This window comes from Mauremys reevesii, linkage group 19, assembly GCF_016161935.1.
Source record: "Mauremys reevesii isolate NIE-2019 linkage group 19, ASM1616193v1, whole genome shotgun sequence".
Classification (NCBI taxonomy): domain Eukaryota; kingdom Metazoa; phylum Chordata; order Testudines; family Geoemydidae; genus Mauremys; species Mauremys reevesii.
Window position 1 is genome coordinate 5230201 of NC_052641.1, and position 26098 is coordinate 5256298.

Genomic DNA, 26098 nt, shown 5'->3' on the forward strand with positions numbered 1-26098 from the left:
ACCACCCGGCTTCAACCCCTGGCTTGTGCTTGGACTCTGGCTACGGTACTGATTCTGGCTTAACTATGGACTCTGATCTGGGGTTTGACCCTAATCTGTCCCAGATCTCGATTCTAGCACCACCTTTGGCCCAGTCCCGACCCTACATCAGCTCCAACCACTAGACCTGACTGCTGGGTGGCAGTGACTGACAACTTGCACAGATTCCACTGTACTGGGCCGCAGAGCCTTGATGGAGCACCTGAGTGCTGCAGCCCCGGAGATGGCATCCATATTCCAGAGCCTCCCAAACCAAATTGCCCAGCTGCAGTTGGAGAACACCCTCTTCTGAGCACAGGTCTGACACCTCCAGAACCCTCAGGCCCACCCAAGACAGCAGCCCCAGAGTGTGGCATGAAAAATCCTCTTGCTGGAATGGTTTGATGGTGATCGCCACAAGTTCTGAGGGTTTATTAAATAGTGCTGCTTGCTGTTCCTGATGCAGCCATCCTTATACCCAGACTACCAGATGAAAGTGGAGCTGGTTATCAGTCTGCTGATCAATGAGCTCTTAGAATGGGCTAGCTCAACAAAGGTCTTCATCAGGCTCAGCCTGCACAGTGTGTACAACCTGGTCTGCATACAGAAGGGCAACAAGTGGAAGACAGCCTTCCGCACCACATATGGCTATTATGAGTACGTGGTTATGCCCTTTGGCCTCTCCAATGCTCCAGCCACGTTCCAGTGTTTCATGAACAATATCGTCAAGGATATCCTAGACCAGTTAATTGTGATTTACTCAGATAGTATTGTCATTCTCAGAGAACCAGACTCTGCATTACCACCATGTCCAACAAGTGCTGGAATGCCTCAGGAAAGATGGCCTAGATGCCAAGCCAGAAAAATGTGAATTTGACTTCACCACCATTGATTTCCTGGGCTATATCATCTCACCAGATGCAATCAGCATGGATACATGGTAAGCTGCTGCAGTTGTGGACTGAGCCCTGCCAAGGACCACACTTGACATCCAGTGTCTCCTGGGATTCACAAATTTCTACCAGAGGTTCATCAAGGAATTCTTCTGAGTAGTGGCTCCAATTACCCAACTCCTTCACAAGAGTTCTGCCTTCATCTGGAGCTTGGAGATCCAATGGTCTTTTTGAGCAACTGAAGAAGGCCTTCACCTCCACACCTATATTGAGGATCCCGGATCCATCCAGGCCTTTCATTGTCGAGGCAGATGCTGACAAATAAGTCATCAGGGCAATACTGTTACAACCATGGGGGTCACCAAGCATTCTCCATCCATGCACTTTCTATTCCAGAAAGCTAAGTTCCATAGAGTAGAACTACAAAGTTTATGACACAGAACTCCTAGCAATCAAGGCTGATTTTGAGGAGTGGTGTCACCACTTGGAGAGTGTACGTTTTCCCATCCAAGTATTCACTGACCACAAGAACTTAGAACATCTGTGATTGATGAAGGCCCTCAACCAGTGCCAGATCCAGTGATCCATTTTTTTTCATGCTTTGAGTTCATACCACATTATCAACCTGGTTGCCAGAATGGCAAACCTGAAGCTCTCTCCCACAAGGGGGAGTACCTTGATGGCAAAGAGAGACCACCAGAACCTTCCACCATACTGAAGCCCTACCATTTTGCCACTGTTTTAGTGAATTCGGACCTATTAGCCCTTATAAAATCCTCCCTACCATGTGACCAATTGGCAACTAAGCAGATATTTCTGTTGCAAAGTTGTGTATGTGCCCCCAAAGGTCCACCCCATTTTGCAGTTCTCTGACTATGCCATGACTTACCTCTGGCCAGCCATTTTGGACATTGGAAGACCATGAAACTGATCACATGACATTTCTGGTGGCCCCAATTGCATACCTCCATGAGGTCGTACATCGACTCATGCAACATATGTTTGCCGCACAGAGGTCCCCCATACTAAGCCCCTGGGCCTGCTGGTCCGCTTACCTACTCCTTCCTGACCCTGGAACTCTGTATCGATGGATTTTATTGTAGAACTTCCTAACTGCTTGAACCACACAGCTATATTAGTTATCGTAGACCTCCTCTCCAAGATATCCTACTTTGTGCCCTGCTGCAAGGTCCCCACCGCAGAGGCGACAGCCCATCTGTTTTTTTTACCACGTTTTCAAGCTTCACAAGGTACCTTCCAATAGCACGTCATGCCGCGGACCACAGTTCGTCTCTCATTTTTGGCAAGAACTCTTCCTCCTCTTAGACGTTGACCTATGTCTCTCCACTGCCTATCATCCCCAAACAGACGGGCAGTCAGAATGGGTAAACTAGTTGTAGAACAGTACGTGTGGTGTTTAATCAACTTCCACCAGAACAACTGGGTCCAACTTCTACCTTTTGCTGAATTTGCTTACAACAACTCTGAGCATAAGTCCACCCAGCAGAGCCCCTTTTTTCCCAGCTATGGTTTCCATCCCTGGTTCCACCTGTCTCTCTCCTTGATTTCCCTTGTCCCTGCCGACTCTAACCTTGTCGAACATCTCCATCATATCCAGGAGGAGCTAAGACCCCAGCTGGACACTGCCAAGGCAGGCTTCAAGCTGTTCGCTGACCACCACTGCCAGGCTAACCCTCCCTTTACCGCCAGGCATGGTATGGCTCTCCACAAAACACTTGGACACCTCGCATCCCTCCCACACACTTGACTGCTGATACCTTGAGCCCTTCCTCATCACCCAGCTTATTAACCCAGTCACTTTCCGCTTCCAGCTACCCCCCATGATGTGAATATACCATATGTTCCATGTCTTCCTACTGAAACCCCTTCTCTCCCCTCCCTCCCCCCTCAAAGTTCCAAAGAAGATGGAGCTCGGCTGTTCTCAGTGGTGGCAGATGACAGAACAAGGAGCAATGGTCTCAAGTTGCAGTGGGGGAGGTTTAGGTTGGATATTAGGAAACACTATTTCACTAGGAGGGTGGTGAAGCACTGGAATGGGTTACCTAGGGTGGGGGTGGAATCTCCATCCTTAGAGGTTTTTAAGGCCCAGCTTGACAAAGCCCTGGCTGGGATGATTTAGTTGGGGATTGGTCCTGCTTTGAGCAGGGGATTGGACTAGATGACCTCCTGAGGTCTCTTCCAGCCCTAATATTCTATGATTCTAGAAGTCACAACACCCTGTTGTGTTTCACCCACCCTAAATGTGATGTTGCAAAGATCCTGGGGTTGAGAAGAAAAGTGCTAGCATTATGGGTTTAAAGAAAATGTTGATAAATGTTGATAATCATCACAGATGATGTAATATAGTCTGCGACAGAATTGGTAATATGCACTTACAAATAAAGAGAACCCCTGAAATCCCTTCCACACAGACTGCATTGAATAGCCCTGAGTTACTATACATAAACGGTCAGATATTAACTCTTGGCAAATTTCATATAAAGTCCCTAGACTGTAAAATCTATTTATTCCAACATAAGGAAGTAGAGTTTTAGTAAATTCTAATTCTTACTCTAATTCATCAGTTTGTCCCAGAAATGCCAGTAAAACTTGTTTTGAAGCTAAAAAATTTCTCTCCTCTTATAGTTAGTAAAAGAGAGAGCCATCATCTTCCAAAGATGCTTGGAATTTGGCAGGGCGGAAAATGTATACTAGCTCCAGTTTTTTGCAAGTTCTTCTTTACCAACTGAATCTTTGCCAACTGAATTGCACTGTGACCATTTCAGGAAACATTAAAATTTGGTGACCCTAAAAAAACCTTTTTTAAATCTATTGCAAAATTTCTTTGCTGTTACTTACAAACTGAAAAACAATTAAAAGAATTCAGCAGCTCGTACTGTCTACCAATTCCTCTTCTCTTGAAGAATTTCAGGATGTTTTCCTATTTCAAATCTCTTATAATAAACAAAGCAGAACAACAATGCTTCTTCAGATCTCTCCTTTAAACCTAATACATCAGTGTTGGAGGACTTGGATTATTTTATGTAAATACAGATGATGGATTCTCTCTGGTGCCACAAGAATATGGTCAATCCTCTTCTCCATCCCCATGTGTCACGTACTTTTGTCTTCAGAAAGCTTGCCAGCCCTGGCAAGAAGCTACTTTCCTCAGCTCCTTTGGGATAATTAGTAGTCAAGTCTAGCCCTCTGTAATTATCACCAGTGGGACTTTTGGTCACTTCCATGAACCATCTGCCGAAAAAGCACCAGAAGTGATTGTAACTGGGCATGAGGGGTTTCCTGACATTCCCATAGGACAATTTATGATCCATTGGCCCGGACTGTAGTGACCAAATGGCTAGGAAGCAGTTCTGCAGAAAAGGACCTAGGGGTTACAATGGACGAGAAGCTGGATATGAGTCAACAGTGTGCCCTTGTTGCCAAGAAGGCTAATGGCATTTTGGGCTGTATAAGTAGGGACATTGCCAGCAGATCGAGGGATGTGATCATTCCCGTCTATTCAACATTGGTGAGGCCTCATCTGGAGTACTGTGTCCAGTTTTGGGCCCCACACTACAAGAAGGATGTGGAAAAATTGGAAAGAGTCCAGCAGAGGGCAACAAAAATGATTAGGGTGCTGGAGCACATGACCTCTGAGGAGAGGCTGAGGGAACTAGGATTGTTTAGTCTGCAGAAGAGAAGAATGAGGGGGGATTTGATAGCTGCTTTCACCTACCTGAAAGGGGGTTCCAAAAAGGATGGATCTAGACTGTTCTCTGTGGTAGCAGATGACAGAACAAGGAGTAATGGTCTCAAGTTGCAGTGGGGGAGGTTTAGGTTGGACATTAGGAAAAACTTTTTCACTAGGAGGGTGGTGAAGCACTGGAATGGGTTCCCTAGGGAGGTGGTGGAATCTCCTTCCTTAGAGGTTTTTAAGGTCAGGCTTGACAGAATCCTGGCTGGGATGATTTAGTTGGGAATTGGTCCTGCTTTGAGCAGGGGGTTGGACTAGATACCTCCTGAGGTCCCTTCCAACCCTGAGATTCTATGATTCTATGGCAGTGACATTTTATTGTCTTGTGAGGAATGAACCTTCAACTCTGTGTCCCTTTGATTTGAGGATACTCAGCATGTTGCAAGCCCCTGGGGCCAGGATCATGCCTTACTGTGTGATTGTACAGCACCCTGTACAACGGGGCCCTAGTTCTGTTTCAGTATAAATAAAATAAATCTTAGATCTGTAACCTTTTAAAAGAAGCTGGGTGTTGTTCTTCGAGTGATTGCTCATGCGTATTCCACAATAGGTGTGCGTGCTCGCCACGTGCACTGGTGCCGGAAGCTTTCCCCCAGCAGTACCCGTAGGCGAGCGTCCCTCGTGGCACCTCCATGGCGTGGTATAAGGGGCGTTGCGCACTCCCCCACCCTCAGTTCCTTCTTGCCGCCAGTGGAGGTGCTTCGGAACTGCTCTGCTCCAGGTTGTCTGCAGCTTTCCTCCAGAACTCTTGTTTGTTCAGTGTAGTAGTACCTGTAGTTGAAGTAGTTAGTGTAACTTAGTTTAGTTTAGCGTGCCCCATGTTTTAAGTCGTGCGACACTTGTAGGCGACCGATGCCAGTGAGTGATCCACACACAGGTTGTTTACGCTGTCTGGGTGAAACCCATCTCAGCGATCGCTGCAGGATTTGCAGGTCATTCAAGCCTCAGACCAAGAGAGAAAGAGACATTCGGCTCCAGGTTATCCTTATGGAGTCGGCGTTGACCCCAACTCCGGTGCGCCGCTCCGAGTTGGCACCAGCTATTGCGGTGTCGGTGCGCGGCGACCTCTCGGTGCCATCTACCAGTCAGCGCTGCTCCCTGTCCATAGACACATGTCTGGCAGACCTCGGTCCCCATCGGCCTCCAGGCATCCGACTCAGGTCAAGGGGAGTAGCCTAGCCCGTTCAAAGCAGGCTTCCCTGAATGTCCGGGTGCCCTCCACGCCGGAGGCCCTGCAAGCGGCCCAGAACGTTATGTCCATGCTGGTACGAGGGGCACCACCAATCCTGGCTCCACGGTCCAGAGGCAAGCCACCGCTTGGATCTCCACAGTCACCCTTGGCTCGGTACCATTCGTGGTCGAGGGAATGTTCCCGACGCCGTTTGTCACTTAATGACTGTCCCATGCATAGTCCATGCCGGTTACCATCGACCCCCACCAGGTGGTCTGGCTGTGTTCCGATTGACAGGGGCTCCTGGCACCGCTCTGCCTCAAGGAGTGGGCCCCATCGAGACCGAGACAGACGGCACCGAAGGTCTTCATCTCCGAGGAGCTACCATAGCCAGTCACGGCATGAACGTCGACGCCGTTTTCGTTCATCATCTCACTCCAGGACCCCGCCACGGCACCGCTCCCACAGTCCCGGGCATCCCTCGCCAGTGCGGATCTGCCCGCCGGAGCCAATCACAGAGCAGCAGCTACTGGCGATACCGTTCCTCCACGTCAGGGTCATGGTCTCGTGGTCAGCACCGTTCCCAATGACGACGCTCCTCCCGGCCTCCATTCATAGTCGTCGATCGAGGGGACAGGCCAGGCAGGCTGAACAGCCTGCTCCGCCGGTGCCACAGCAGGTGCAGTGGCACCGGGCTCCGTGGCCAGCACAGTGGTACCAATGGACCCCGTGGCCCCTGACGCAGCCCCTGGTGGAGGCTTGCTCTGTGGCTGGAGCCTCAGAATGGCCGTCGGCCTCCCTGTCCCAACCTCCGACAAAGGAGTCGGTGGGACGTGCATCTTCGGTGCTGGGCCCGGAGGGCGACCAACTGGTGGGTCCTCCGGTACTGGCGGACATGCAAAGTACCGTGCCTGCCTCCTCACCCTCCCCTGATGAGGTGATTACAGCCTCTCCTCCCTCCGTTCCACAGGAGGACTCTAAATCCCACCAGGAACCATTGAAAAGGGTGGCATCAAGCCTCAACATTCAGGCCGAGGAGATGGAGGAGCCCTCGGACTCCCGCTTCAACATCCTATCCGCCACGGTACCAAGCAGGGTGGCTCTCCCACTCCACGAAGGGGTGGCAAAAATTTCAAATGCTTTGTGGCAAACCCCGGCTTCCTTGCCCCCCATCTCTAAGAGGGCTGAACAGAAGTACTTTGTGCCCCCAAGGGGCATGAATACTTGTACACCCACCCTGCCCCCAACTCCCTGGTGGTCGAGTCGGTCAACCACAGGGAGCGGCAACGCCAAGCAGCCCCTACTCCGAAAAATAAAGACTCAATGAGGCTGGACTCATTTGGGAAAAAGGTTTATTCGTCCTCGAGTTTCCCGTTAAGGATGGTGAACCATCAGGCTCTCCTGGCTCGGTATGAGTTCAATCTGTGGGGCTCTCTGCCCAAATTCGAGGACTTCCTCCAGGAGTGGGACAGGAAGGAGTTCAAAGCTCTGGTGGAGGAGGGTACAGTGGCTGTCAGGCAACCCTGCAGGCAGCGTCAGATGCAGCAGCTACGGCTGCACGTGGTGTCCATGAGGAGGCCTTCGTGGATCCTTCTGTCTGGGCCATCCAGTGAGGCGCAGAGCTCCTTTGATGGCAAGGTCTCTTTGTGGAAAAGACGGACGTGAAGCTGCATGGCCTGAAAGATTCCCGCGCTACGCATAAGACACTTGGCCTCTATGTTCCGGCTCCGGCTAGACCTAAGTTTAAGCCTCAGCAGGCTCCCACCCAGGCCACCCACTCTAAATACGAGCCCCCTTATAAAAAGTCATGGGACTATAAGAAATGTCTGCAGAGTCAGTCCCGGTCTGCCCCCCAAGCCTGGGTCCCCCAAGGGCAAACAGGCGGGGAAACCACAGTTTTGACGGGACTCCCGGGGGGCGACCTACCAGTTCACATCAGGGATCCACCCGCAGTAGAGCTTCCCTTCTCCAACCGGTTGTGTGCTTTTCTCCTGGAGTGGTCACGGCTGACCTCGGCCTGATGGGTCCTCAACACCGTCTCCCGGGGCTACATCCTCCAGTTTACTTCCACCCCACCCAACCACCCTCCACCTCTCCTGTGGGACCCCTCACACGAGGCTTTGCTCAAGCAGGAGGTGGGATGGCTCCTGGGCCTAGGAGGTGGAAGCGGTGCCGGGGGAGTTCAAAGGCAAGGGGTACTACTCCCACTATTTCCTTATTCTGAAGGCCAAAGGAGGGTTCAGGCCCATCTTGGACCTGCGAGGTCTGAACCAGAACATGGTAAAGCTTAAGTTCCGCAGGTCTCCCTGGCCTCCATCATCTCCTCCCTGGATCCCGGGGACTGGTACGCTGCCCTCGATCTGCAGGATGTGTATTCCACATTCATATATTCGAGGGGCACAGGCGCTTCCTCTGTTTCACAGTTGGGCAGGAACATTACCAATTTATGGTCCTCCCGTTTGGCCTGTCCACTGCTCCCAGGGTATTCACAAAGTGTGGCAGCCTACCTCAGACTTTTGTGGGGTCCAGATCTTCCCCTATCTGGACAACTGGCTGGTCAAGGGCAGCTCCTTGTCGCAGGTGTGGGATTACATTATGCTCCTCCTGTGCTCGTACGCCACCCTGGGCCTGTTGGTGAATGACACTCAAGTCCACGTTAGTCCCAGTACAGCGCATAGAGTTTATCGGGGCAGTCCTGGATGCCACGTCGGCCAGGGCATCCCTCCCACTGGACAGATTCGAGACCCTGAAAGGGCTCATCGACACAGTCACAAGGTTTCCCATGACGACAGTAAGAGCGTGTCTCCAGCTCTTGGGTCACATGTCGGCATGCATGTATGTGGTCTGTCACGCTAGACTCAGGATGAGGCCCCTCCAGCTCTGGTTGGCCTCAGTGTTCTCCCAGGCCAGAGACAGGATGGACAAGGTCCTCACTGTGCCTGAGCCGGTGATCGCTTCCCTACAATGGGGAACTTGCTCCCCGGGGTCCTATTCAGGGGCAGGCCCCCGTCAGTGGAGCTGGTGTCAGACGCTTCAGACCTGGGGTGGGGAGCCCATGTGGGGGACGTTCAGACCCAAGGTCTGTGGTCTGCGCAGGACCTTGCCCTGCATATAAACGTCAAGGAGCTCAGGGCGGTCCGGCTGGCATGCGTGGCCTTCCACTCGCACCTGGAGGACGGAGTGGTCAGGGTTCTCATAGACAACATGGCCTTGATGTTCTACATCAACAGGCAAGGCGGGACCCGCTCCTCTGCCCTCTGCCAGGAAGCCCTCAGGCTGTGGGACTTCTGTATAGCCCATGACATTAGCCTACAGGCCTACCACCTACCAGGTGCCTGGAATTCGTGGGTGGATTGCCTCAGCCAAGACTTCTCTCAGCACAAGTGGTCTCTACACCCAGAGGTGGTGCACAGACTTTTCCAAGAGTGGGGAAGGTCAAACCCATCAGCCTTCTGCATGGGATCCATATTATCTGTCTTCTGTTACAGCAGGGGCTCTCCAAGATGGAGGGGAGGGTTATTCCTGAGAAAGTGGCACTCTGATGGAGCCTGGGAAACGTGACCAGGGGTCAACCTAACCACCAAAGTGTCAGTAGTCTACAGGACGTGCTGGTCTTTGAATGTACTGGGCCCTCTTCACCTCCAAGACTCTGCAGGCCTTGCTAGGAGTCATTTCCCTTAAACTTCAGACACAGAGAGAGGGATTCATCAATTATATCCCCCTTGGGACGCGCTCTTATTACTCTTCATTGTGTCACACACCACTTTTGTCTTCTGTGAGGCTCATGCTTTCTAAGCTGAAACGGTGCTGTCACTAATGGGAGAAACTCTGTTCTCTTGGGATGCAGCACGCACTACATGCTGCCTGTCCTCCTGTAACGCACAGTAGCCTGGGATGTGTGCAGTACACTCAGCAGGTTCTGGGAAGTGTCTGAGATTACTGCTGCCTGGGCTTCAAGGACTGGTCCTCCAACAGCGCAACCCAAGATGCCTCCTTTATTTTGCTGACGGCAGTCGCAGATTACATAGTGGTTTGTAGATAGTTTCCATATAGTGTTTCTGCCTTGTCCTGCTATGTCCCCATCCAGCTCTTTGTGATTACAGTCTTTCTGCTCCAGTGCTTGAGTGAGCTGAATCTCCTGTATCTGACTGTACATTTCTCCATTGGGCTTTTCCTGTGTCTTAGGGCAGGTCTACACTAAGAGCGGGGGTCGAACTAGGGTACGCAAGTTCAGCTACGTGAATAGCGTAGCTGAATTCGAAGTACCCTAGTTCGAACTACTCACCCGTCCAGACGCCGCGGAATCGAAGTCCACGGCTCCAAGGTCGACTCCGCCACCGCCTTTTGCAGTGGTGGAGTACAGAAGTCGACCCCGGCGCTTCCGGAGTTCGAACTATCGCGTCCAGATTAGACGCAATAGTTCGAACTCCGAGAAGTCGAACTCACCGCGTCGACCCGGCTGGTAAGTGTAGACTAGCCCTTAGGCTAGTAGATTCATAGATTCCAAAGCCACAAGGGACCCCTCTGATCATCTAGTCTGACCAGATGTATAGCACAGGCCCAAAAACTACACAAAATAATTCCTAGAGCAGAGCTATGAGAAAAACATCCCATCTTAATTTAAAAATGGTCAGTTATGGAAAATCCACCACAACCTTTGGTACATTGTTCTAGTGGTTAATTACTCTCTCTGTCAAAAATTAACACCTTATTACCAGTGTGAATTTGTCTAGCTTCAACTTCCAGCACTTGGATCATGTCATCCCTTTCTCTGCTGGATTGAAGAGCTCATTATTAAATATGTGTTCCCTATCTAGGTTCATATAGACTGTAATTAAGTCACCCCTTAACCTTCTCTTTGTTAAGCTAAATAGATGGAGCTGTTTGAGTCTCTCACTACATGGCATGTTTTCCAATCCTTTTATCATTCTCATGGCTCTTCTCTGAACCCTCTCCAATTTATCACCATCCTTCTGGAATTGTGGGCACCAGAACTGGACACAGGGTTCCAGCAGCAGTTGCATCAGTGCAAAAGAAGAACAACCTCTCTACTCCTACTTGAGATTCCCCTGTTTATGCTCCCAAGTTCAGATTAGCCCTTTTGGCCACAGTGTTAGACTGGGAGCTGACGTTCAGCTGATCAGCCATTATGATCCCCACATCTTTTTCTGAGTCATTGATTCCCAGGATAGAGTCCCCCATCCTGTAAGTATGGCCTACGTTCTTTGTTCCTAGATAGATAGATAGATAGATATTTACATTTAACCATATTAAAATGCATAGTGTTTGCTTGCGCCCAGTTTACCAAAAGGTCCAGATCATTCTGAATCTGTGGCCTGTCCTGTTCTAGAGGTATCAACTTCCATAACGAAAGCTTGTGCCATGTTGGGGTGGGTCAATACTGGAGCAGTGATGAAAGCAAGATTCAGTTCAGAGCTTCATGCTGGGCCTTGGGTGACCAATGAAACTTGGCGTTTTTTCAGAGTAGGGCAGCGACGGGCTCGGCTTGTTTTGAAAAATTCTAAATGAACCTGTGGTAGAAGTTTGCAAAGCCTAAAAAACATTAAAGGTCACACACATTGTGGGGGGCTGCCCAGTTGCAGACAGCCTGGACCTTGTGCAGATCCATCTTGATTCCTTCCGGGGACAGGATGAATCCCAGGAACTCAGCTGAAGTCTGATCAAATGAGCACTTCTCCAGGTTAGTGTAGAGACTGTGTTGTCGTAATCTCCCCAGGACCGTATTGGCATGTGTGGTGTGTTGGTCCAGTTTGTCTGAGAAGATCAGTGTGTTGTCTAAGTGCCACGACCTGGTCCAGCAGGTCTCGGAGCACGTTGCTAATAAAGTGCTGGAACGTTGCTGGTGCGTCAGTCTGAGTGGCATAACTAAATATTCAAAGGGGCCATAGCCATTCTGAAAGGCCATCTTCCATTCATCCCCCTATTGAATACAGAGGTGATTGTAAGCGCCCTGGAGATCCAGTTGCATGAATATGCAGGCAGCCCCCACGAGGTCCAATAACTCAGGGATCAGGGGAAGTGGGTAAAGGTTCCAGATTGTTATCTGCTTTAGGGCTCGGTAATTAACACAGAGGCGGTGGCTTCCATCCTTCCTTTTTATGAAAAGGACCAGGGTGCCGGCTGGTGAAGTTGATTTGCAGATGAGCCTCTGGGCCAGGTTCCCTTGGAGATATTCTCACAATAGCATCAGTTCAGGCTCTAACATTGTGTATATCCATCCAAGTGATATCATCACCCCGGCTGAAGTTCTACGGGGCAGTCATAGTCCCAGTGCAGGGGGAGGTTTTCTGCATTCTTCTTCTCAAAGACATCAGCATAGTTATGGCGCTTGGGGAACCCATAGTTCCTCCAGTGGGTGCTTCAGTGTGGGCAGCTGCACCTCCTCGAGCCGCCTTGGGTCTGGGTGCAATGTTCGCAGGTCCCTGGCCCTGCTGTCAGCAGAGTTCTGATGGGAAGGTGACTTTCTGTTCTCGTCAGTGAACGAGGGGATTATGAAGGGTCAGCCAGGAGATGCCAAGGGTCAGGGGACAATGCGGGGAATGGATCATACCAGACTGTTATTTCTCTGGGTCCCTGAATAATGGCCTGCAGGGGACAGTCTCCTGTCAGCAGGCTGATACCAGGGCCACCTTAGCCTGGTCAGAGGGATGGATTTGGGGACATAGCAGCAGCTGACATGGGTTCATGAAGCACCGGAACTGCTGGGGTCAAGGCACTCTGCACTGTGCGCAGCACGGTATTCTCAGTGCTGAGCTGCCTCGCTTGCTCCTGCAGCCGCTGATTATCCGAGGTCAGCCGGGCAACTTGGGCCTTCAGTGCTTGATTATCTGCCTGGAGGTGGAGGGCACATCCGGGCAAATCTGGTGCTTCTAGTGGCTGCAGTGGTGCTGCTGGGTCCATCCTCGCACCAAGCTCGGTCCCTCAAGGTAACTGTGGTCCAAACAAGCCGTTGCGGCCGGTTCATGGGCAGAGAGACCAAGCATTCGGAGCCAGAGTCTAGGGTCACAAGACAGGAGGCGGCTGGGTCAGGATACCGGGGTCAGAAGCAGAGACAAAATGGAGATCAGAATCACGAGTCAGGAACTGGAGTCAGGCTAGGCCAGGACACGAAGGGGTCAGAGGCAGGTCAGAAGCACGGATCAGATGCTAGGAGTCACCTCAGGTCAGGATGCCAGGAACTCAAGCCGCGGGAGCGGGAGCGAGAGCCGCAAGGTGCACAGTTTAGAACAGGGTGAAACCCAGTTCAGACAGCTCCCTGTTCCTGCTAGCGGGCCAGTCAGCTGCTCTGGGACTCCACCAATAGGACCACCAGGGCAGAGCCTCCGACTGGGACCTGGCTTCATGGGTCCCAGGTAAACAAGCATCAGCAGGCTCATACCACCAGCCCTCAGCTATGTTCGCTCTGCAGAACTAACAAGAGGTGTAAACAGCAGAAAAACATCTTTGTTGCTACAGCCAGTAGATCTGACAGATGCCCCAAGAACAGATCTGTGGAGTATGACTGTGCCCTTGTTGCAGTCACTCTAACAGAGGAACTACTCTTTAGAGGATGGGGGTGGTCCTCCTGGCCCCCGCCCAAATATTAATGTGCATGGTGCTCGTGAAATTACCCCATATGCACATTTACACCATGCCTAGCTTAGTCAATGTATTGTCAATGGTCTCCAACAACTCTTCAGTATTCAAGTGTTGGGTTCTTGCACAGCTCTGCCAATGCACCTCAATCATGACCTACAACTGCCCTGCTATTTCAGTTCTGCACTCCTGGAGGAGACCCCAGAACAGCCTTCCTGGGCCAGTGGCAGCTGGAGTGGCAGCTGTGGAACTCATGCTTGTTCTGGCCCCTCTCCAGTGCTGTGTGGGTCCTGTTCAGGTTTTATTGGACAGCTGAACTGTCTGGCTTTTCCTCTGACTGAAACTCGTGAGATATGTCTTAAGCTAGAGTGTATGATGCACACCTGGGTAGGTGTGCAGCAGCGATTGCTCCAGTGGGTAAGCCATTTGAGAGAGAATCTGGGGGAAATGGGGGTGAATGGATGGATCCTGTGATTCAGAAATGTCCACTGGAGCTCTTGCCATTCACCCCAATGTTTCTAAAATGAATTTGTTCCTTCTTCCTACAGACAATTTTAGGTACACATGTGACATTTGTGGGAAAAAATATAAATACTACAGCTGTTTCCAAGAGCACAGAGACCTGCATGCGGTGGATGGTGAGTACTGCTTCAGCCCCTTGTCAAATTAGGCTGGGAAATAATGATTATTTTATGTGGGGTTAGACAAAGTGTAATTCATGGGCAAAATGCTGCCATGGGTTCTTACAGTGGCACACAACCTTACCATGAAGCTCAAAGAAATCAGGTCCTAACCTGCTCTGCTTCAACCTGTTTGGATCGAGATAGCACCCTCACACTGGGGCCTGCAGTCTCAGCAAGCCATGTCTTCGTATTAAAGCTGAGGATCACTACAGATTTCTTATAGCTCTGGGCCTCCAGGTAAATTGCCAGCCTAGCCCTTGGCTAGGCAAGGTCGTATTGTCTCTGGTTTCTGACCTCAGCATGGCTCTCTGTGGGATCAATACAGAGATCCAAATGCAGGTCGATTTGCCAGCCAATGCAGTTCTGAACTGATGTGCCTATGTCTGAGCCAGCGGACTTCAAAGGAGATCTCAGCAAAACTTTTTTCACTGAAAAATGCAGATTCGGGTCCAAAAAAATACTTTGAGAATTTGTGTCAATTTTGGCAAATTGGTTTGGTTGAAAAAAAATCTTTTTTGGAAATGTCAGAACGGTTCGTTTTGACATGTCTGAAAGGAAACAACTTTATTTTCCTGGTGAAATTCATAAAGGGACGGAGAGAAGGTCTACTTCTGCCTTCAGCCTGGTGGCTAGGGCACTCGTGTGGGATGTGGGAGGCCTGAGGTCAAGTCTTTGCTGCAGAACTCAGATTATTTATACAAAGACCCGGCCCCAGAGCAGTGATTTCAATCTGGGGCTCCCCCATCACAAATGAGTGTCCGCACTACTGGGCTGTTCGCCTCACTTTTGTGAATGGTGCCTAAAACCAAAATGTTTTGTGTTTTAATTGACATGATTTTTTTTTTTGATTTTTTTTTTTTTACTTTTTGATTTGCTGAAAATTCCATCCTGGTTCCTTTCAGTCCCAGAATGATTTTTTTTTTCCAGAACTGCCAGTGAATCGAAAAAATCTGTTATTCCCACAGCTCTGCTTTAAAGGACTGTTTTCCAGTGTAAACATGTTGAATTGTGTCAGTGTGAATGCTGGCAGCCTAGAACAACTGGCGGCGGTTTCACTGTAACGATATTAAGGATTTTTTACATTATTTTTATGTGTTTGCTGCCCTATTTACGCTAGCCATGTTCCTCCTCATGGCAGATAGAACTGTCAGTGCTGCACTTTACTCAGCCAGGAAGGTGCATCAGGCAATGCCTGTGCCATAGGCTCCTCCAGATGCAGCAGATTACTCGTGACCACTACCCGTGACCAATACTGCCCCAATGTTTTTCACAAGAAATTTTGTCAAAAAAAACCATTTTCTGTTTTTGATTGAAATTTTGGAACCCTGAGACTAGCATTAAGGTCGGTTGGCATTCCCCAGCACCCTGTAATGGTGCTGGATTCTCCGTCCCTCATGTGGGGTCATAGACATTAAGTCGCTGGGATTGAAAGGTAGGCTAAACATAGAATCATAGAAGATTGGGGTTGGAAGAGACCTCAGGAGGTCACCTAGTCCAACATATCTCCTTCTACTTGAAATATGTCGTCATCACTCTAGTTCAAAGCTAATAAGGAAGCTGAAGCTTTTAAAATGGCTGCCACTTGTGTTTCTCTGACACCGCTTGCTTGGGTGCCTCTGAGTGATTGGTTGTGTTTCAGTAGACATGGGTGCGAGGCAGCTGTGCATCTGTGTCAGTGTGTTCTAACAAAGGCCTTGAGGATCTATGTACACTAGGGCTGGGCATGCTCAAGTATTTCCCTGTGTGAATGCTGCCTGGGAGATGAGGGATGGGAGAAGGGAGCCTGGCTTATTCTGTGGTGCTGAACTGCATTGACCCTGTGGATGAAATACAGGAGTAAAACAAGGCCATTTAAGAGGATTTAATTTCTGTTTTGTTTCCCCCCCCACCCCTTCTTCTATTCTGTGTTAGTTTTTAGTGTGGAAGGGGCCCCAGAAAACCGGGCAGGTAAGCAGAGCTCCTTTGTGTGCTTTATTTCACAGACCTTTACAAGCCTTCAGGCACAATAAGCCCAGTTCTGCACTCACAGACGCCAGTGGCTTCAGTGGGCGCCAGCTCGGTCTCTCAGTGCATAGCAATGTTACGTACGGCCAGTAGCATGATGCCCAGCCCTATTAGATACCAGGCTTTTGTTGCATATGCATTTGATCTAGACTTGTGAAAATCAGAGAAACAAACGATAAGTGTGTGGGTCATTTTGAAATTGCTTGTGGCATAAATGAAATTACTTCATAAAATGGGTTGGGTTCTGATTGGCTACAAGCTGTGCCATTAGATGGCAAAGCTTAACCTCATTGGTCAGTGAACATAAGAACGGCCATACTGGGTTAGACCAAAGGTCCAGCTAGCCCAGCGTTTGCTGAATGTAGACTGCATTACTGTGCCCAGTTTCAAACAGGGTAAAACATTTAGTTTCGGGGGAGGGGTGCGGTGGAAGACAGAAACTATAAATCAAGCTTTGAAATTTGCGCAATCTTTCTCTGATTTTTGATTTATCTTCAAATCATATTGTGCTAGAAGGGGTTAATATCTGGGTGGGCATGAGAGATGGTAAGTGAGAGGGACTGAAAGCGGGAAATTTGAACGTTGTGCTTTGGAATCCTGTGTCAGATAGAAACGTAACTACACGTGCCAGTGCATTCAGTGCTTGTGACTGTGTACAGAAAGCCTTGGGGTGTTGTCAGCTCTCTGCTGGTTTTGTTCTTTTGCAGACCCTTATGACCAGACAGTCATAGCAGCAGATGAAGTGAAAGAGGAGGAGCCAGAACCGTTTCAGAAGATTGGTCCAAGTATGATTTCTAATACAGTTTTGAAAGTCATAAAACATAGTACGAGGGTTCAAACCTGGCTCTTGCTAAGGTTCCTCCTGGATAACAGTGGGAGATCAATACACTTACGTGAAGATGCTGAAACTTGAAAGTTGTTGCGGGATGCATCTCATTTCTAATAAACAGGAAACCCAGCAGCCACATAAACTGAGAACGGTATTTTAAACATCTACAGAAGTTCCCTTCTTTACATGTTTGTTAAGTGTCCAGGAAATTGTTTGTTCTTAATGCAAATCCCCTTCTCGTATGCGTTTTAATAAAGTACAGTGTGGCGTTCTGTGGCGAGGGGGTTGGCATGGATGATGGCACTCACCTTTCACCTTGGCAGCGTGTGCTCAAATCCAGGATTAGGTCACAGCTGAAAGGAAGTTTGGTAGAGTTTATCCCAGTTGCAGGGTAGGGGTTGAGGTACCTTGGCAGAGCTGACTGGAGGACAGGTGCAGTTTGCACACTGCCTGCTTGTCAGATAGGCAAACCAATGCAGATAAAACAAAGAAATGACCAGATTTTGACCAAACTTCATGCTGAACCTTTTAAATTTGAAAATGTTGGGTTAACGTGTTTGTTATTTTCCTGTGTTTGCGGTTCTGCCCTGGTCTGATCTCTCTGGCTCTGGCTGAAAGGGATGGTGCTAAAATACCGAGACATTTCTGTGCTATTTGCAGCACCAACAGACACAGGAAGTACCACAGGTCTTGCAAGAAAGCCCTTTCTCCTGAGATTTCCAGCCCAGTTTTACAATCCCAGTAAGTTCTGGAAATATGAATCAAAACTTGCACTTCTGGGAGCTTATTTGAACATTCAGTGGTTTATCCATCACTGGCTGTATATAGCCATTGCCGCTGCATAGGGAGAGATAGCATGGATCACTGGTTCCTGCCTGCGACAGGGAGTCAGGAGCCTGGGATTCTTGCCCTTGTCTTGCATCTCATTCGTTATATGATTTTTGGCAGCTCACTTAACCTGTGAGTAGCTTCTGTGCTCTTCAGCTCTATTGGGATGGTTGTACTGAGTCCACCCTGTAGCATCTGGGGTTTAATTTTCCCATCTGTAGGAGAAAAAGGTTGCAGGTTGTGGGTGCAGATCACAGTGCTTCACCTCCCTTTGTGAAAGTGGTTCTCAATGCATGCTTGAAACGCCCCCTGTCAGAATGAAGGACTATGAGTCATGCTATTTCTTTTTATCAAGCTCCAAGTTCACACATAAAAAGTAAGAAAGAAAGTAATTATGCAAGGTGATGCTGGGTTCCTTTCTTACGGAGTCTTTGTTTCATCTTCACAGAAACTGGCAATTATACATGTGAATTCTGTGGCAAGCAGTACAAATATTACACTCCCTACCAGGAACATGTAGCGCTGCATGCACCTATTAGTGAGTATCCTGCTGGAGATCTGTTTCATTACAGAGTATGATTTACAATGGTTGGTAATTGACTTTGGGGGCATAGTGGACAGAAGCCGGTCTAATGTATTCTTCCATTGCACCCAGTGTGCATACGGCTCTTAGGTAGCTGAAGGTGTGCTGACCAGAACGTTGTAAAGCAGAGATGAAACCATTTCTTAAAGAAATGCTGTTAGTTAGGAAGATCCATAATTTGACTGACCTTTTTACCATCTGTCTGCAGAATCAGTGCCATTTTTGGTGTCCGTTTTTTTAAATAACAAGCTCCGGTTCTCTGTCTTTCTATACACAAGCACACTCCTGTACAAATTACTGCCTGCTCTCCCAAGCAACCATACGGTAACAAACCAACATCCACAGCCAAGCTCTCCTAAGCTGCACTAAATAACAAATGAGCGTGCATGCCGTAGGGAGACAGTTTTTCTTACACGCTCCCAAGAAATTGGTACAGACAGTGAGTTCAAAATGGTTTGCGAAATTATGAAAATTACTTGGTCAGTTTGATGCTAAATCACAGGGCCGATAAAATGTTTGTGCCAGGGAGCTGCTGCAGCACCGCAGACACTGAAAGCTGGACTCTGAAGGGCAGAGCTATCAGATAAAGGAGAGGTCATGGACAGCAGTTAGATGTAGCTCATATGTAAACTTCTAGTGAAATAGTCCCGGGAAATTCTAATTACATTCGTTCTGGCAGAGTTTGGGGGCTGGTTCGGACACTTCCACCTTCTTCCATGTGTTCCTTTCCCAGTTTTTGCCCTGCACTGTATTTTTATTTTAATGGCTAGAAGCCAATGTGGGTGCTGTTTTGCTCTCATCTCTGTCCATAATGACTATCAGTGGAGGATGGGTATGCATGGCTCTGGAATTAGCTTTTGATTAACTGCTCACCTGTAGCCTGCAGGGGGAGCTAACACCTTGTTTCTTCAATAGCTCACCAAAATTGCGGTTGTTGTAATTAGGTTTTGAATGATTAATTATTATTATTTTGTTAATGGAGTGGATGTAATTTTTATCCACAATAAACTGGAGACACTGTCCACCGGGCTTCTGTACTTTAAGGAAGCTCAAAAGTAGTTGGCTCTTAACAGCTTGCCAGTTTCATTACAAATTTTCTGGAGTATTGAGATAATTTTGAGGACAATGGTGCAAGGTATGGAAGCACAGGCTGTCTCTGTCACCCACTTTCACAGAATTAATGTTCTGAGGCCCCATCTACACTAGGAAACTAGCCCACTGTTCACAGATGTCCTCAGTAATTGGTCTCTCCTGACACCCCTCAGCTGGAGTAGGACATGATCTTAACTACAGGTGTAGATGGCATCAGAGCAGACCCTTCACTGGTGATTGTCAGCACTAGATCAGTTTTACAGCATAGATGGATCCTTGGTTAACCAAGGCTTTGGGATCCCCAGTCAGATGCTCTACACAGCAACCAAGGAAACCCAGAACTTCTTTAAATACGGAACATTGTGCTGTGGATATAGCATGGAATCTCTGTTCACCTAGAATAGACTCTCACCTTCCCAGTGTTACGAATTATGCCTGTAGGCCACTCATGCTAACTGCCCTTAACACCAGGATGTGCTAGTATAAAGGTGATCTCTCCATTCCTCCTGGTAATAACATAAAACAGCTGCTGGTTATAGCCCTGATAGCCCACAGGGTAGAGAAAGACAAACTTATACTTCTCATGGAAGTATCCATATGAAAAAGCCCCTGGGTTCTGATTCCAGCTGCTGGATGACCCACCAGAAATCTTTCCCTTCCTGTCTATGCAGAACATTTTGGTTTTTCAGTCCAGCATCTGATAGAAATTCGCAAGACAAGTAAGAAGGCTGCATTTGGGTCAATGGAATCATAGATTCTGGGTCTCTCGTGGCTTTGAAAAAACCTCATGTTTTAGGACAATCTGTGGGGGAGAATTGGTGGGAAGAGAGAAGGTGGAGTTTAATCCATTTCACTGAGAGCCAGGAGAGCTGCTGAGTTAAAACCTGGGCTGCAGGGAGGCTGAGGGATTAGGTGCTCTCATAATTAGGGATATAGTTGTATCATGGATTTCATAATGGTCTCTGATTTTTGGAGGAAGAGGCACAGAGTTTCCAGAGTTGGTGTGAGAAGCATCCTTGCAGCACAGCTTCTGCTGCTGCCTTGGCCAAAGGGAAGGCAGGGAAGCAGTGCAGGCAGAGAGGTAACTGCCCCTGCTCCTTGCCTCGTGTTGGGTGGGAGAATGGCTGTGTAAATGGTTTCAAACTATTTCGTGTAAATGGTTTTAATTAGTTTTAAAACACACTTTAGAATAATGTCACCTGCAACTTTAAGAGTTTTTTGAAACGATGCATTCTCGATTTTCCCCAGCCTGTTTTACGTGCCCAAAGACTTTTCAGATAATTTACTGTGACAACCACTGTCCCTAGTGATTATTCAGGGAGATGGGTTGGTTACTAAAACAGGCCAGCTGTTGGTGTTCTCCCTTGCCTTGCACGGCTACAAAGTCCCGTGAGGTGACCTTGAACACTTCAGTTTTGGTGCAGTGGGAGACACTTATCAATCCACTGGCAACCTGGGGAGTTAAAGGCGAGTTTGTCTTTATCCTGGCCTGTGGCATTGGGGTCTGCAAATAGTGAGTCATCCCACCAACCCTGCAAGACTAGCCAGAGTGGGGCCAGGCCAGGAAAGCTCCAGCCATAGCGCTCAGATTTTCTGTGTCTCTTTGCTTGAGTTCAGCTTCTCTGCTGAAGTTTCTCTCTTTTTCTTCTCTGATGCTATTTGAAAACGAGACCAAAAGGAGGATGAGATGAGGGCTCCCAATCTGAGGGGTCTGCAGCAGCTTTCAGTGTGATTGTGGGTCCGTACAACCCGTGAGTTGTCACCGATTTCTGTGCAGATTGGAGGCACGTTCCCGAGCAGGAGGGAGCAGTTGCAGTGAGTGGGGGTGATCGCCAGGAGTTCTTAATGCCAAGTGCCTCAGTAAGATACACGGCTTGGGGAGGAAGGCATGATTTCATCCTATTAGAGTTGGAGGGAGGTCACTTTTTAAAAATACTTGTTCCTGTATCACCGAAAGGTCCAGCTACGCTATATAAAAACCCTGTGTTGGGGGGACCCATGTACAATACAGTTCAGACCAGAGAACATGGCTCTCTCCTGGGTTGTAAGTGGGTTTTAAACATTTCCCCAGCCATTGCTGCACGTCTGTTCATGGCTGGGGAAGATTTAGGGACATGTTGAAAACATGCATAAGGTCCCACCTACGGCACAAGATGGACCTGTGTGTTATCCATGGTAGGGGATGGCTGTGTTGTAATTGGGTCCCCTAACACTATGGTTTACAGTGTCGATAGAACCAGCACAGCTGAGATTCTGACCGAACAAAAAAGCCTCCAGTTTCTTGGCTTGTTAAATGCAGACTATGGAATCTCGCGAGGGAAGAACCAGAGCACTACAGATGTGGTAGCAAACTTCATAGTTACTGGTGCAGAGTGGTAGGGTCTGATAAAACCTGCATGAGCATCGGCATCCATCACTCCCATGATGAAAACCAGCCGTGAAAGGATTATGGAAACCAGTGACTGTTTCTTTTAAGGCCATGGCCATTGTGCCCTTCAAAAGGGAGGCATTAACAGTCCTTGTCAATAGTGCGCCTAGTTCCTGCCCACAGTCTCATACCAGCTAAGGGGGCAAAGTTCTCATGAGGTTGGATACTCCTCTGTTTGTGCTTCTTTCATCTCAGTGAGCAGTACTGGGTGAGATCCCATCACCTGGTCTTTCACTGCCCTGGCATCAGATAGCATGTTCCAGAGGAGAATAGGGGCTTTTTCCTGGTAGATAGAAAACTTGATAGCTATGAGCTCAGATTTTTTTTAAGTGGACGGTCACTTTCCCAGCAGCAGTGACATCAGGTTGGTGTATCAAGTTCCAGGCCCTTGGATGCAATCGCCTTCTACCACATTCTTCAAAGTTAAGGTAGTTTTGAAGAGGCATCCCAGATTCCTTCCGGAGGGTGATGGTGAGGTTCCATCTCAATCAGTCAATCACCTCTCCAGCCTTTCTTCAGAAACTTGATGTGGAAATGTGTGTAGTCTTTTATCTGGAGCGGACTAAAGTAGTTAGAAAGCCAGCTCCCACCCCCTCCCACTCCTCCTCCCACACACATCTTTTTATTTCATTTGACACTAAGTAGGTTCAGCAGACTGTTAAAATGGCTGCCTGGCTGCGTCTTTTTCTGCTGCCATCTGGCAGGCGTAGAACTTGAAGTTCATGTCAAGGTCCCTCTGTACAAGGTAACGCTGCTATAGTGGAACATAGAAATTGCCAGACTGGATCCAGCACATGGTCTGTCTAGCCCAGTCTCCTGGCTGTGACTGCGGCCAGCACCAGATGCATAAGAGGAAGGTGCAAGAAATCCCACAGTGGGCAATTATGGGATAACCTGCCCCCGACATTAGGCCTGACCCTAGTCTCCAATATTTAGAGATTAGCTTCGGCCTTCCAGCACTCTTTTTGTTAGCATTGACTATTATAACTCAATTGTCTTGTTATCCATATAAATGTCCAGTCTGTCTTTGAATCTTGGCCTCCATGACATCTTGTGGCAATGAGTTCTGTGGATTCCAGTTCTGTGTCTGTTCCGGAGATGTGCAGAGGATCCACAGGATCCTAGCTGCATATATCCGTCGGGCATTATTGCTTAGATTTGGACGTTAGAGAGAATTTGCAATTTGGTGTCTCTAGGACTAAAATGATCCTTTTGTCACAAATTTGAAGCATCCTTCAGGCCACTGGAAATAATGCTCTGTGACCCTGAGAGGCTGTTGCCTGTCCCCTAGGATTCTGGCTGCCCATCCATTTTCAGATGCGGTCGCTTCTGCTGCCCTAGCCCTCACTGGCTGAATCTGAAGCACCACCTCTGAGCAGCTTGCGAGGAAGGAGAGTAAAGTAAGCCCCACTCTTATATCAATACTCTTAGGCCAAAAAGTAGATGTGTGTGTCCTCAAGAGATACGTGATGAGACGCCGTATCCATTTACACTGGCCAGTGTCAATACAGGGAAGGAAAATCTGCTTTGGAGTTGTCAGATTGCCCAGGCGTCACCATTCAGGTTTCACAAAGAGGGCAGTCCCTGGACTGCAGGGGGACCTGGGGGGGCCCTGCGTGTTCCTGACACTGAACGTTCAGCAGGTTTTATTGCGTTCACTTGGTAGAAATTGGGAACAAAGCAACCGTTGACAAGAACTGCCCCTGGGGATGCTCATAGACTCTAAGCCCAGCAGGGACCATCATGATCATCTAGTCTAACCTCCTGCACATCGCAGGCCGCAGAACCTCGCCCACCCCTGTTTGGTGAGACATAGGCAGGAAATCATCCCTACTGCCACTTCCGCAGCAGCTGCAGCAGGATTATCCATGGAGGTTGAGATGAAGCCTGGAAAGCAAAATCGAGTCCCCACCTACTCAGCTGGCCATAGCCCAAGCAGAGCAGAACTGTCTGTGCCTAAGCTGCAGTAGAGCCACCAGCGAACTCCTCTGCAGAAGCCCATTCACCTTTAAGAGAAATGCCACCCTGGATTTGTGCAAACCAAGACTATGGGTTTGAGGTATTCCTGCACAGGGTGCTTTGTGTGAGATGCGCCTTGTTTATAACGTGCAGATGCTGGCAAAGAGTAAATTAGTGAAGGGGGAGGGCAGCTCCGTATGGGGTCTGTAGCATCCACCAGCTCAGGTCTGTGCAAATGAGCCTATATCCCAGGTCTGGATGGAGTCACTGGTTTGCGGGGAGTTTCTCCTCACTCTGCTTTTGTAATGTTAGCTTGCAGATGAGGAGTCCCTTACCTTGGAGAATTGTTTCCGCATTAAGCTGTTGAGATGTAGAAAGCAGCTTGTAATAGGGTGATTTGTCCAGTCTGCAGAGCCAAGCGCTAGGCTGGCCCTGGTTATGTGATGAGCTCCTCTGAGGGGAATCAGGCAGGTCCCTCTAAAGAGCAGAAGGCAGCTGCAATAAGAGGGGGAAGCTATGCTCTGGCAGTCCTGCAGGGCCATGTCACCACAGAGCTTGGATGGTAAAGCCAGTGAGCACCTGACTACATTTGAGACTGGACATCAGAGCCCCAGCGAGGGAGAGCTGGAGGGGCTGGCTGAGGAATCAGAATGGGACGGAAGAAGAGTCCTGGGGGTGGGAGAAAATGCCCGAGCTGAGTATGGACTTTTCTTTTGTGTTGTTGGAACGGACTTTGGTTTGGGACTCTAGGCTGCTGTAACTGGCTCTGGTATTCAGTTAGCCCAAGGCGGGGGTATTGCTAACCAAAGAAACCCTTTGGGAGTTCTTAAAGGGCCCTGGGGTGAGGAAAGCAGGGAGCCTGCAGAGACACCCCGGCCGGGAGGCTGTGCCTCCCTAAGCAGTAATCCTGTTACGCAGTTGTTGGTGTCAGCCCCACAGTCTTGAGGCAATGCACTGGGTCCCTCATACTCTTGACGAATAGAAAGTAATAACGAGCTCTGGTCGAAGGGCGGGGAGAGAACCTTCTTATTTAATGACCCTCTCGGGCTGATGCTTGGCACAGTGATGTTTGGCTACAGGAGCCATGTCCAAACCTCACCTGAAAAGAGTTGCTGAGAAATTGGGGCGATTATCAGGTTGCTCCATCCTTCAGTATATTTTAGAAAAATATCTTTTGGGTCTGGACAGGGACTCCTGTGCCAAAGGACTTTTCCACGGCTTTTGGCATTAAGAATTACTGGTGATCCTCCCCACTCACTGCAGATACCAAAGAGGTTCCCTGTACATCAGGTAACACTCTGAGAACGTAGCCCCAGTAATGCACAGACCTCGGCTACATCTCACCAGCCATGAGATGGCATCCAAAGGACCCCTCCTGACTCGTAGAATGGAAAACCCGACTCATGACTCACCTCCCTCCCCACTCCCATATCTTTAAAAAGTAAACACGTCAGCTGAATTGGAGGGGAAAATGAGGAGGCACAGATCTCCAAAATCTTGGAGGCATTTAAGGCTCAGGGAGCAAGAATGTAAATTCCTTCAGATTTCATGATCAAAAAAGCAAATTAGAAGTCAGCTTTGCTCAGAAACTGTTTTAACTCAGAGGTGAAGCGTAAATGTGGAGCTACACCCCATCCCTGTTCACAGCGTGTCCCTGTTCAAACAAATAGAACCTCTGGATGTCCTGGGTGTGTCTGGCAGTGTGGGAGGAGAAGTAGTGGGATTCCTGGCCGTTTTGGATTGGTCGAGCAGCAGCTAAAGGTATACAGTAAAATCAATAAGCTTGAAGAATCTGTCCCTTTGGGTGAGTGGGGAAATCCATTTATGTTGTATGGGATTCAGTGGATCCACAATTGCTGCAGGTCCCCTTATAAGGGACTCACAAGCATGACTATTGGAAAGCTATCCTCCCAGATGGCACAGATTCTGGGAGCTGACTGACTATCCTGGCACTAGTTCTGAGTCTTCATATCCAGAGTTCTCTCGATCTCCACTCTTCGTGGCAGTGAAGACACAGGCGAGCCAATCCGGCAAAAAAACACCGGCTTCCATAATCCGATGTTCCACCCTCCTGCACCGCTCCCCGTCCGGTATCCCACCGGCATCCCAATCCCAGATGTTCCGCGCTCCAAATTCTGGATCCCCAGGAAGCAAGGCCACGACAGGTACCAATTGCCTTTACACCATCGACTTTCTTAACTGCTTAGCGCCCACTCCTGCCCTGGGTTGCCTTTTGCCCTTCACTGGACTCAAAATCCTC

General features: G+C 48.9%; 1 protein-coding gene across 16 annotated transcripts in view; it reads left to right on the plus strand.

Moving 5' to 3' along the window:
* ZNF618 (zinc finger protein 618) overlaps window positions 1–26098 on the plus strand; it is a 268840-nt gene that overhangs the window by 217007 nt on the left and 25735 nt on the right. For 6 of the 16 annotated variants that reach the window (XM_039506106.1, XM_039506102.1, XM_039506104.1 and 3 more), the window contains 6 exons: window positions 13981–14070; window positions 16027–16062; window positions 16827–16904; window positions 17567–17689; window positions 18225–18314; window positions 25815–26003. In XM_039506106.1, coding sequence (XP_039362040.1) covers window positions 13981–14070; window positions 16027–16062; window positions 16827–16904; window positions 17567–17689; window positions 18225–18314; window positions 25815–26003 — 606 coding nt within the window. The remainder of the gene's footprint in view (window positions 1–13980; window positions 14071–16026; window positions 16063–16826; window positions 16905–17566; window positions 17690–18224; window positions 18315–25814; window positions 26004–26098) is intronic. The other 10 variants (XM_039506110.1, XM_039506115.1, XM_039506118.1 and 7 more) reach the window with 7 other exon arrangements.